The sequence below is a fragment of the Nelumbo lutea genome, chromosome 6, assembly GCF_056320005.1.
Source record: "Nelumbo lutea isolate HS-2025 chromosome 6, American lotus-T2T, whole genome shotgun sequence".
NCBI classification, from domain to species: domain Eukaryota; kingdom Viridiplantae; phylum Streptophyta; class Magnoliopsida; order Proteales; family Nelumbonaceae; genus Nelumbo; species Nelumbo lutea.
In genome coordinates this window covers 46608884-46622657 of record NC_142689.1, presented here as the reverse complement: position 1 = coordinate 46622657, position 13774 = coordinate 46608884, and the positions used below count along the sequence as shown (strand labels likewise).

Below are 13774 nucleotides of genomic sequence, written 5' to 3'. Positions count from 1 at the left end.
AAAAAAGCTTCTAGGAGTTAGAATATCCGATTTGACTCTACTATCAAAACGTTTCACTTTAAGCAGAATCCGGATGAGCCCTGTGTTTACAGGAAGACCAGTGGGGACAAGGTTATATTCTTGGTTCTGTATGTAGATGACATTCTACTCATTGGTTATGATATAGGAATGTTAACTATGGTGAAAGTGTAGCTTTCACAGCGGATAATAGGATTATTCCAATCTGCTTACATTGACAAAATTATCAAGAGATATAGCATGGAGAAGTCCAAGAAGGGAAATGTTCCTTTCAGACATGGAGTCACTCTCTCCAAGAAGATGTCTCCCAAGACCTCTGAGGAGATTGCGGGCATGAAGGATGTTCCATATGCCTCAACCGTAGAAAGCATCATGTATGCCATGCTGTGCACTCGTCCTGACATTGCTCAGGCAGTGAGTGTGGTAAGCAGATTTCAGGCCAACCCAGGGCAGGAGCACTGGACTGCTGTGAAAAACATACTTAAGTACCTTCGAAAGATAAAAGAGTTTTGTATGGTATTCGATGGTAGCTCACTAGACATCTAGGGGTATACTGATACTGATTTCGGTCAAATCTAGATGATCAAAATTCTACATTTGGGTATGTTTTCACGATAAGATCGTGTGTTGTTTCCTGAATGTCAGCAAACAGGGGTCCTAAGTAGCAAATTAACAGTCCACAACCCAAGCCGAACACATTGCCGTAAGTGAGGTTGCCTTATGAATGAAGGTGTTCATTCCTGAATTTGGAATTCGGTACATCACCCATTCTGCTGTTGTGTGACAACGGGAGGTTGATGTTAAGAGGTAGCGTCAACGGAGAATGTGGCAGACACATTGACTAAGACACTGACACAAAAAGTGTTTGAGAAACACGTGGAAAGTATAGGACTCCAGCTTGCACCAGATTGGACCTAAGTGCAAGTGGAAGTTGTTAGACAGTTGTATGCCCTTAGCTCAAATCAGAATGATGTACATTATGAATTTATTGTAGATGAATAAAGTCCATATTTGATTCATGTTCCTATGGTGTATTTCTATGTGATACTCTTAAACAGGACACTTATGAGACTCATGTTAGTTTAGAATGTTCACAACCGTTGGATAAGTCTGGGGAGATTTATCCTACTAATGCTGACACTGGTGTGCTGCCAAATGTTGGGGTGGCCTGTCTCACCCGCCAGGGTGAGACCCAAGGCACATGCAGTGTAGGATTAATTGAATCTTTGAACCGGACCAGATTTTCAGTATTGCCCTGGACCTTGGAGATTGATGGGCAAAACTGGAAAGTTACACCTGACCCCTAGACTCGATTATGATACTGCACTACGTGTCAGATTGGGTTGTCTTTGATATGCCAATCAGTGAGATCTTTAGTGGGGGTCAAAACCTGGGTATGTTGGGACAATATGAGAATTCATCTGAGTGGGTGACCATAGTGACAGGATCAGCCCCTTTGTCCGACAAAGGTAATGATCGGGGATGCACTCTCTCTGATGGAAACCAAGACTGTCGGCAGCCGATTTCAATCGTTGAGATTTGTTTGCAAAATATATTTTATATGAGATATAAAAGTATATATATATTACAGTTTCTAATTATTTGCAAAAGGTTTTAATTCCTAGGATCCATGTCCGCAGAGAGTGTAGCACTGTTCCTTGCAGCCGAGGGAGAGGTCCTTTCTTGTCAGGTAGTGTTTGATCATTATGGGCTGAGAGGTTAAGTGTAAGACCATTAAGGGTAATACTTGATGTGCTAATCTTGCATCTGCCCACAGTCCTTGGGTGTTACAATGTGGCTTGGCCCAGGGACCACTTAGGGTAAGTGTTGGGCCCATAGAGCCCATGTGATGGGTTTTAGGGGGGGCACTATCCATAACAGCGTATTCGGCCAGGCCTTGTAACAAAGGCTGGGCTGAACCCATGTGGCTGATGTGTAAATCAATGTTTGGGTCCCACGCCATACAAGGAAGCCCAATTAGGCAGCAGTTTGGAGGATAAGTGAGTACATAACCTTATTGGGCTTAAAGCCCATTTCGAACTGGGCTGATTTGATCAGCTAAATAAGGGGTGAATTCTAAGATTAGATTAGCAGATAGGATTGGGTCTTAAACCTATCCACTTAGAGAGTCCAGATCTGAATGTGATTCAGATCTAGAAACCTCCTAATAGGATTAGGAGGGAGCTGATCTTATCTGCAGATAAGATAAGGGTTTACCCTTATCATTTAAAGGGAATTCTGATCCAAATATTATTTGGATCAGCAACTCCTAACGGGATTAGGAGCTGATCCCTTTAAGTTTATAAAATGAGGAGGGGGCTCCAGCCTTTAGATGAAACATATTCACTTCCTCTTCAGAGCTGAAATCACAGAAGAGAGAATTCAGCATCACTGCGCTAAATCTCTCTTGTCGCCTCCTTCCTACCGCCGCCATATCTGCCAGTTTGATCTCCTGTTCCCAGTGGGAGTGATCAAGATCAGATATTGATATCAGTTCTTTGTGAAAGGACTGATTAGAAGAAGTGCTCACGTGCCGTCCAGCTGATTCTTGCGAAGGATCCAGTTCTTGTGAAGAATGCTACTGATTCTACTCCATCCTACACAACGCCATCTTCAGCGGGGGCAGTTTTTGGTTCCTTCCTTGGGCATGAACACTTCCATTGGGAGATATTATTTCTTCGTATCAGGTATATCCCCTCTCCTACTATTTTTGTTCAGATCTGGTTTGGTTCTTGGTTCGAGATTGATCATTGAAAAATATGATTTTTCTAAAATAGGGAATACGATTTCCAGTAGGATGGAGAGAAATTTTTGAAATTTGCCCATTCTAGTCCACAAGATTCGGGCATCCATACGATGGATATCTCATCCCTTCAAGAGGATTTCAATTGGGAGAATGAGAATTCATCAATTGTAATCCCATTTAATTGAACATAGGTTTAACTAATCGACTCTTGAGAAAGATTGACTAGTGCTTTTAGGAAACACCTTGGAATATAACAACCCTCGTGAGATTTTATTTGTATTGAATCTTGATGATTGTGATAGGATTAATCCCTAGCAGCTTTGTTATTGATTTTATTCAAGTTCTTGCTTTTGTCTTTTAATTTCCTTAATCAGTAGTGCTAGTTTAAATTCCTTAATTCGCAACCCAATTGATTATTGCTTTAAACAAGTTGAGAAGAAATTAATAGGTGGCTAAATACTTCATTCCTCGTGGGAACGATTCTGCACTCCTTACTATATTATTTGCACAACTCCGTACTCTTGCAGATAATGGTCAAGTTTTTGGCATCGTTGCCGGGGAATGAATTTTATTTAACACCATAATTAATTTAGTTTCTCTTGATTTAAAGCACAGTTCTTTATTAGTTTTTGCTAGTTTTGTTTGTTTGCATTCTTTCTTTTGGTACTGTTTCGGTGTATGTAGAGAATTCGAAGTTCACAACCCGAGATGGTGGAGGATAATGGAGGTAACCAAGCAGATCGACATGATAATGAGAGAACTCTTAGAGATTTTGCTATGCTTGCACTGCATGGTGAACAACAGAGTATTGCAAGGTTGAACATCAATGCCAATAACTTTGAGATCAAGCCAGCTCTACTCCAAATGATCCAATCAAGTGTGCAATTTTATGGCATGGGCATTGAAGATCCTAATGCTCACATTGCAAATTTCTTGGAAATTTGTGATACCTTCAAATACAATGGAGTTTCAGATGATGCTATTAGGCTGAGGCTTTTCTCTTTCACATTGAAGGATAAAGCTAAAGCGTGGTTAAATTATCTACCAGCAAATTCCATAACCATATGAACACAGCTGGCACAGGCTTTCTTGGCTAAGTATTTTCCCCCAGCTAAAACCGCAATGATCATCAAAGACATCACTACTTTTCAGCATTTTGAGAATGAATCACTGCCCTCACCATGGCCCACCTAAGGGACTTTTGATTCAGACCTTCTACAATGGAGCTACTCGCACTACTAGAGATACTATTGATGCTGCTGTAGGAGGTTCTTTGATGAGCAAAACTATAGATGTTGCTTTTGATCTCTTAGAGGAAATGGTAGCTAATAACTGTTTGTGGCCAGCCAAGCAGCTAAATCCACCTAGACAGGGAGGCAAATCAGAAGTAGACTCCATAGCATTCTTGCAGGCTCAAATTTCAACCTTGATCAAGCAATTGAGAACCATGAACATGCAGGTCAACGCCATCAACAATTCTATGCAACCAATTTGTGAGTATTGTAATGGTATAGGCCATGTTAGTTCTGACTGTTGTGTTGGAAATTTTAATTTTGCAAGTGGAAATTTTATGGAGCAATGCAACTTTGGGGGGAATCAATTCCAAGGAAGGCAGATCAACAATCCATACTCCAACACATATAATCCAGGGTGGAGAAATCACCCCAATTTTTCATCGAGTAGCAATAACAACAATGCTAGCAGTTCTAGTTTCCAATCCAACAACATGCCTAGACAGCAAGGACCACCAAGATTCCAGCCACATCCTCAACAAGATAAATTAGCTTCTTTTGAAGCCAAGCTGGATAAATTCATGGCCATGATGAGTAGCAAGATGAGCAACCGGAATGAGGCACAGAGAAGGATGGAAGCTAAATTTGACCAAATTGCAAAGATCCATTCATCTTCAATTCACAACTTGAAGGTGTAGATAGGGCAACTAGCCAATGTTGTTTTGGCTAGGAACCAAGGTAATCTACCAAGCAATACTGGGACTAATCCAAGGGAGCAGCTCAAAGCAATTTCACTAAGGAGTGGGAAAGTGCTGGAGCCAAAGCAAGATGTGCAAAGTAAGAGGACAGACACAAATGATGAGAGTCCTTCATCAACCAATGCTAAAATCCATGATGAAGAAACCAGTGATAAGTCAGAGGGGAAACAAGGTGACAAGGAGAACCACTCTAATGCCCAACCTTCACCCTATGTCACACGAATCCCTTTTCCTCAAAGACTGAAGAAGTAGCAGACTGAACAGTAATTTTCCAAATTTTTGGATATTTTTAAGAAGCTACAAATCAATATTCCTTTTGCAGAGGCTCTTGCCCAAATGCCCCAATATGTTAAATATTTGAAGGAGATCATCAATAATAAGAGGAGATGGGAGGATGACCAAACTATCCCATTGACTAAAAAGTGCAGTTCAATCATCACCAGCAAGATGCCTACCAAATTAAAAGACCCAGGGAGTTTTACAATTCCATGTGTTGTTGGTAGCATTGAGTTTCCTAAGTGTTTGTGTGATTTAGGTGCTAGCATTAATTTGATAACTTTGTCTATTTTCAGGAAACTTGGTTTAGGAAAAGTGAAACCTACCTCGATGACCTTGCAACTGGCGGATCATTCCATCAAGAAGCCCCATGGCATGGTTGAGGATGTACTCGTGAAAGTGGACAAGTTTATATTTCCTGTGGACTTTGTTGTGCTTGATTTTGAGGAGGATCGTGATTGCACCTTGATCCTTGGCAAACCGTTTCTAAACACAGGGAAAGCATTGGTTGATGTGTATGAAGGAAAGTTGACCCTTCGAATTGGTAGAAGGGTTGTCGAAGCATTGGTTGATGTGTATGAAGGAAAGTTGACCCTTCAAGTTAGTAAGGTAGAAGAAGATTTTGAAGATGATGCAATGGATGAATGACGGGTTGTCGAAGCCCTCAAAATTAATTCTAATCCCACCTTACAACAAAATTGTAGTAACAGTGGTACCGGGTCAAATCCCACAGGGAGCCAGTAATTAATTTCTCAGTCGAATGCGCAATTTAAAGAGTGGGAAATTTGAATAATTAAAATTCTAAAATAACAAAAGAGCAAATAACAACTAACAAGGAATATTCAGTCTTACTAACTCTGATCCAAGGGTTCGAATTGAGTCAATTGGTCATCGATCATAGGAAAAAAATCAGTAGTCTTGCAATTCAAGCATTTAACCTTAGGATTTATTAGGATAGCCATAATAAACCTCGTGTTTTCCTAATTTAGTTGACCAAACCCAGCATTCAATCAACACTTATCATTGACCGACTGGTCACAATAGCATTCCATATCAATTAATGATAGCAATAACCTCCGTGAAAATAGTTAAACCAAAATAAAAATAATTGAGATAGCTGCAATTATCCAATCTTGTTCCGTTGATTCCCTTTAGGTTAAAACATGCCAATACATTGGTCAAAGGCTGTCACAAACAATTGACCCAAAAAGATATTAACCTAATTGCTACTTGTACCACTACTCGTGACAATTATGGATCATCGAATTATAGATAGCAGTAGGAAGATCAACATTAATTAATTTATCAGACTAATCAACATTAACTTCCATAAGAACGTACACAAGAATCAACGAATACTTGAATTAAAAGCAAGAAATTAAATTAAACACATAACCTCATGATGACACAATATAATCAACAATCCCCTTTGAATCAGAAAAGAAAAGCTTAGCCGCTCATAGTTGTCATCTCCTTCTTGCTTTGCTTCCAAGATGGATGGACTGCTTGCTTGCTTGATTGATTGATTTCTTGATTGATGCCTAAAGCTGGTCCGCCACCCCCCCCCCCTTTATATAGCTTTAGGAGGAGGGGCTCTCTCCAAATCCTCTTAGGAGATTATCCTCAAAAATAGAAAGTCTAATCAGTTTTGATCTAATCTTGTCCTATCTCTTATCTAATAATCTCTCTTATCTAGTAATCTCAATCCTCTAATCCCTCTAGAATTACATTTGAAATTTAAATCTGATGGGACTCTTTATTCTTGAATTCGAGTTGGGCTTCTTCAATAAATTGGGCTACTACAAGGCTCTTCTGCGAATTGGGCTTTAGCTGTGGGCTGGGCTTCTCTACGAATTTGCTTCGACTTCGGGCCCGATTTTGACCTCAATGCAGACCGAATCTGTCAAATCCCAGAATATGAAATTATGGAGTTCTCCCTTATCTTTCTGGTGCATCTTGAATCACCCCAATCGGGTCCGGGTTTGAGAGTTATGCTCAGATTAGTGAATGGTGCCGAAACTGTGCAAAATCGTCCGATTAGCCTTGTTTTCCTCCTGTCGCCTTCTTGCTTGCCCTGAATCGAAATACAAGAATAATGAGTCCAATTAAGTGCTAATTTAATGTAAAAGAATGAATATTTGGGGATAAAAATATGATATTTTTTATTCCCATCAAATCCCCCTACACTTAAACCTTGCCCGTCCTCAGGCAAGACAAAATTCAAACAAAAATAAAACAAGGACAAACTAACTATCCTACCAATTTTTTAAACTCAACTCTCCTTCATCTTTTTCCAAAATTATTCTAGGTTAAATATTGTGAACCATTAAATCAACACAACCAAGTCATACACGACTCATTCATCAATCAATCTAATTTTTGCTACTGCAAACCTGGTAGTAAATCAGGTAAAACCTTTTTATCTTCTCTCTCTTTTTATTTTCTTTTTATCTCCTCCGAAAAAGTGAGTGCATTTTATGCTCCATCTAACTTTTGGATTACTTGGTTAGTAGGTGCACTTATGCTCCATCCTACCGTTTGAATTTCTAGCTAGTAGGTGCATTTTAAAACGCAATCTAAATTCTAACCTAAATCCCCTCCCCCACACTTAAAACTTACATTTTTCCCAATGTGAGGTTAAATGCAAAGAAAGGGCAGAAAAACTAAACTAGAAATGTAAAAACAAAAAGAAAAAGGAAAAACAACTTCCCTATCATGGATCCTCTAACTCTCGTGGTCGTAGCTTTCGGTGTGCTTCTCTTTCATCCATCATGGGTGGGTTCTAATTTGGAATAGGGGCCTGCAAAATAGATGAAAGAAGTTTTGTGTGAGCTGGAGGTAAACTAAGAGTTATAGTTTTAAAAGATTCCAACTCAAAAGTCGAATTTTGCAATTCAGGATTCAACACAAACTCCTTTTCTGCTTGTTGTAATTGATCAGGCCCATTGTTAAATGCAACTTTCAGTGTGTCTTCATCATCTAGTTCAAAAGTTTGCTGCACTAAAGAGTCATTAATATCTATAGAAAAAATGGAATGCACACAGGACGAATCTAACTCTTCCTTCATATCCAATTGTGCACTCAATTTGAGATCCTCATTCATATCTTCTTCTTCAAAAATTTCCTTATTGGAACTCTCAGGTGGATCTTGTTCTTCCTCTTCTTTCTGCTCTTCATCCACTTTCCTTGGCGATGCAAGCTGTGACTGCAATTCCTTCCTACTTCTTAGCACCATTGCACTAGCACTCTCCTTGGGATTGACCATCGTCTGTGATAGTAGTTTTCCAGAAATTTCTGCCTCCAACTTGCTAATAGAAGTAGTAAGTTGACTGATTTGGTTCCCTAAGTTCTGGATGTTGGCCCTTGTTTCCTGTTGGAATTGTTAAGTGTTAGTCTCTAGAGCCTTAACTATCTCATCTAAAGACATACCTGAACTTGAGGGTTGATTTTGGACTTGGTTAAGTGCTAGAATTGGAGGTTATCTATTAAAAGCTTGAGGCTGGAATTTCTGTGGCCCTCCTTGATTTCCATAGCTCAGATTGGGATGATCCCTCCACCCAGGATTGTAATAGTTAGAATGGGGATCATATTTGCATTGAGATTGGCCAAGAAATCCTCCTACGGCATTGACTTGTTGCATTGAATCATCTTGCAATGATGGGCACATATCCGTAGGATGCCCAGGAATTGAGCGTATGCCACAAACCGTAGTCATTTTTAATTGCTCTGCAGTCAATTGACGAACCAAAGCAATTAGATCATAAATTTGACTTTCCAGATTAAAATAGCTTACCTCATTAACACGTCTGATAGTTCCATCTGTTCTTGCTCCAAATTGTTGAGAGTTCTCAGCCATGTTGGAGATCAATTGTCAAGCCTCCTTAGGTGTTTTGTCTTCTCAATTTCGGGAATATATTCTAGTTCACCTTTTTAGGTTAGCTTTCAAAACTCTTTTAGGGTAGGGGAGAGGAAGTTTAATAGCATCTAAATTGAGTTTAGGTGTACTCCCTTTGGTCTCCATTTGTGAATCATCTACCTCAACTTTTTGATCATCATCATTAATCTCCCCAATAGTCTTTCCACTTCTCAAGGCAATGGCGTTCACCTGCTCCCTTGGATTCTTCTTTGTATTGCTATTCAATCATCCCTCTCTTCTTTCTGATAGCATGCTCACAATCTGCCCCACTTGAACTTCTAAGTTCTTAATAGATGCCTCTTGATTTAAGAATCTCTTTTCGTGATCTTGGAACTTTGCTTCAGCAGTATTAATGAACTTAGAAATCATGTCCTCTAAGTAAGTTTCCCTTCTTCTCTTGCGGAGGCAGCTGTTGTTGAAATCCCATGGGTGCTTTTTGTTGATTGTTATCCCATAAAAATTTTGGATGACTCCTCCACCCTGGATTGTATGTATTCGAACAAGGGTTGAAATTTGGCCTGCCACCATGAGAAACAAAATTAGCACTTTCATGTGAAGCAAAAGGATTACCTACCTGACAATCAGAATTTCTATGTCCCAATTGGCCACAAAGATCACATGGATTACAAGATGACATATTTATTGCTGCAACACTAAGATTGTCTAATTTTTTATTCAAAGTAGCAAGCTGAGCAGATAAAGCTGAAAAAGAATCTAGATGATGCACTCCCCTTCGATCAACTAGGTCATTATTCCATTGGTAGCTATTTGATACCATCTCTTCCACTAGATCATAGGCTTCCTCTGGAGTTTTCCTTATGATTGTGCCTCCTGTAGCTGCATCAATAATAGAGCAATTAGATGGAATAATACCATTATAAAAAGTTTGAATTTGACGCCAAACTGGTATTCCATGGTGAGGACACTTCTTAAGCATCACTTTAAATCGTTATGACACCTCATACAAAGATTCCATCTCTAGTTGAACAAAAGTAGTGATATCATTGATCAATTTTGCTGTTTTAGAGGGAGGAAAATACTTAGCCAATAATTTTTGAGTCAAATCATTCCAAGTAGTGATACTTCCTATAGGGAGTGAGTTAAGCCAATCCTTAGCTCTAGCATGTAATGAGAATGGAAAAAGTCTAAGCCTAATAACATCATCGCTAACTCCATTATGCTTGAATGTGTCGCATATTTTTAGGAAGTTAACGATATGTGCATTAGGATCATCACTCAGTAACCCACTAAACTGAATACTCATTTGGATCATTTGTATAATCGTAGACTTGATCTCGAAATTATTGGCTTGAATCGTTGGCTTGCAAAGGCTAGAAGTAGCCCCAACAATTGTTGGACAAGCATAATCCAAAAGAGTTCAATTTGCTTCATCTGACATCTCTTCCTCAACTTCTTCTGCTGGTTCGCTTCCTTCAACCCTCTCTCTCTCTCTTTACTTTTGTTGGCTCTTTGCAGTATGCGAAGGGTTCTCTCTATTTTAGGGTTGAATTTTGCTAGTTCTTCGGCTCTAGTGCGTGTCATACACTAACTAATCTGAACACAACAAGAATTTGAATACATTAAATAAAGAGTAAAATCCAAATTAACAAAGGTTAACAAGTTCTAATATTATTTTAGGATTAAATCCCTGACAACGGTGCCAAAAACTTGATAGCTATAATTATATAACCCTAGCAAATGCACTAGTTATCAAGTAGTATAAAAATATCGTTCCCACGAGGATTTAACAAAATAAGTACTAAAACTATAGTTTCCCTTTGATTATTTGGACAACTAAATTTTGGATCTAACAAATTTAACTACTAAAAATTAAAGATAGAAAAAGAAATAAAAACAAGGGCAATCAGTGACTGAACTTGCAACGATCTAATTGAAAGCGCTAGGACTATTAATCCACCTAACCATTCCAATGAACATCAATTTATTAAATTAACCAAGATAATTTGTTATTATCATAAGCTGAAGTTTTTCCTAATTTATTTAGTATTCCCTCCCAGGATATATCAAACCTACTTCTATCAAGTAATCCTTCGATTCCTCGACTAAAGTTCTCGAGATAGAAAGTGCATTAAGTTCTATGAAAAACCTGTATCATCAGATGAATCATGTATATATATATATATTCCTATATACCATTCAATTCACACATAAACCAAATCAACTAAGAGGTGGCCAAACTCCTAATCGCATTATGCATAATAACTCATAGACAATATGAAAATAAAAACAACTTGATTGAATTAAATAAAAATCAATCCATGGTCATGATTAGGCTTTCCATAGCCCTAACTATTAAATAAACTAGTTCATGATAAAGGAATTTAAACAAACAAGGTATAAGAAAGAACTCATAATGTCGCCCTTGAGGTTGAGATCGATGAGCTTGTCTTCTCCTTGCCGCCGCCTTCTTTTTCTCCTACATTGCTGACTACCTTCTTGAAGGCTGAAGCTTTCCTAGAGGATTTCTCCTTGATTGCTCCAAAGATTTATTGATACCTTGGTGCTAGTCTGCCCCCCTTTTATATAGCTTTAGGAGGAGGGGCTGTTTCCAACTCCTTTTTGGAGTTTTTCTCAAAAATAGAAAGTCCTAATTCCTTTTAGATCTAATCCTATCCTATCTCTCATCTAGTAATCTCAATCTCCTTTATCTTTCTAGAATTACATCAAAAAATTAAATCTGATAGTTTGTAGTTTCCTTATTCTTGTACTCGTATTGGGCTTCTTCAACAAATTGGGCTTCTGCTGCGAACTGAGCTTCCCTACGAATTTGCTCAAACTTTGGGCCCAATTTTGGCTTTTATTCAGCCCGAATCTATCAAAACTCAAAACATAAAAGTTATTGAGTTTTTCCTTATCTTTCCAATACATCTTGAACCATCTCAATCGAAGTCTGGATGGGAGAGTTATGCCCAGATTACTATGCGGCACTGAAATTGTGCAAAATTACCTGATTAGCCTTGTTTTTCTCCTGACGCCTTCTTTTATGCCCTGAATCGAAATACAAGAATAATGAGTCCAATTAAGTACTAATTAATTGTAAAATATGTATATTTAGGAATAAAAATATGATAATTTTTATTCTCATCAGGCTGCTCTATGTACCCCTTTGAAAGGAATCAGGCCAAGCGTAGTTCAAAATGCCTTGAAATGGCAAAGAAGAGAGAATAGCAAACAAGATGCAATAACAAAAGGAAACTCTCGATGGTTGGAGATAGGGTAGAGAGCATTGACCCCTCTGTCTCAGAGATTACATTCAAATTCATGCAATTGGCTTGACATTATAGATGATACTCAAAACTGACCAAAGAGGACATTCAAAATATGCTAACGAAAGGGAGGACTTAGTTCAGAGATGACTCTTGAGGCTCAAGAAATGCAATCAGACCTTGATCAATTAGCTTCTGAACTGCAATATTGAGATGATGGAAATTGTCAGTGTCATGCCCTGGGCTTCTATGATAGTCGCAATAGGCATTCTCATTGTAATGCTTTGGTTTATGCACCAAGGGATGTCTCTCTTCTGGCAACTCTAAATATCCATCATTCAACAAGGCAGGTAACAACTGAGAGTATGAACAAGGAAGTGGGGACAACTCATTTTCTGTTTAGAGAATTTGTTGTACCCTTGGGATACGCTGCTGTTGGCATGATTGTGGACTCACTGAAGTAGGCACCCCGAAAGAACGATTGGTTGAAGTTGTGGCTGCAAAGCTAATTGGGTGGCCAAATATGAACTGTACTTCACTCCTTCCTTGATGCTTGGTTCTGAACTTCTTTGTCTTAGAGGTGGTTTCCCCTACTCCAACCATCAATGGGTTAATCTATCCATGCCTAAGAGATTCTTCGATTCTAACAACTCCTTTCACCACTTCACTTAAGTCTTTAGGCAGTTGTGCAACCAACAAAGTATGGTAGGTATCTTTCAAAGTTTTGACAAAAAGCCTATCCATTTCTTCATTGGGCATGAGGTGTTGTAGTTCGGATGCCATTTCACACCACCAATAGGCATAATCTATGAAAGACTCCCCAGGATTCTGAGTCTAGCACTAATTCCATGTTATAAGAAAAGTGGTCTAAGAATGCTTTAAATGCTTGTTTCCATGACTTCTTTTTCTCTTCCTCAAGATTGGCAAACCACATTCTAACACTCCTAGTCAAGCTTTTCTAGAATATCTAGATTATAAGCTTCTCATCGGAACCATACTGAAACATATCCCCGCAAAACATTTTTAAGTGAGTTTGCAGACAACTTTTTCCATCATATTTCTCAAAATCGGGCATCTTGAACTTCTCAGGCAATTTGGCATCTGAGTACAAACATAACTCCTTAAAATTCATGATTCCCAAATTGTGGACACCCTTTACTTGCCTCTTCTCTTCCTTTAACTTTTCTACATTATACTTGAGGGGGATTTGGAATAGGGGAGGTGGTGTAGTGAACTTGGAATCGTCATCGCGAAAAAGGGTTAGAGAGGATTGAGCATAGGACTATCCTAGGAAGCTAAAGGTTGGCTGACGTGGGGGTTGACAGTAGGACTGTTTAGTAAAGCTATGAGTTGGTTGGGAGGAAGGCTAACAATAGGGGTGCTCTATGAAGCTGAAAGCTGGTTGGGATGGAGGCTAGTGTGACAAAGCAATGAACACAAAAGGGGGAGGTGTAAAGGTCGTATTGGGTGTGCCGGATATTGGAAATGAAGATGATGTGAAAGATGCGAAAGTTGTTGATGTGCTCGGAGGTGTGAAGGTGGGAAAGGTTTCCGACACTAATGAATGAGTGCTTTGATCTAATAAGGAAGGAGGCGGTACT

At 38.9% G+C, this 13774-nt stretch overlaps 1 protein-coding gene across 1 annotated transcript; it reads left to right on the top strand.

The window, feature by feature from the left end:
• Window positions 1-3472: 3472 nt before the first annotated feature.
• Window positions 3473-3832, top strand: LOC148848820 (uncharacterized). The gene has a single exon (XM_088951365.1). It carries the CDS (start codon window positions 3473-3475, stop codon window positions 3830-3832), a length of 360 nt encoding a protein of 119 aa, XP_088807491.1.
• Window positions 3833-13774: the final 9942 nt, after the last annotated feature.

Bases quoted from the DNA above. Each gene is read 5' to 3' on its own strand.
- LOC148848820 (XM_088951365.1), top strand. From the start codon at position 3,473: ATGGTGGAGGATAATGGAGGTAACCAAGCAGATCGACATGATAATGAG.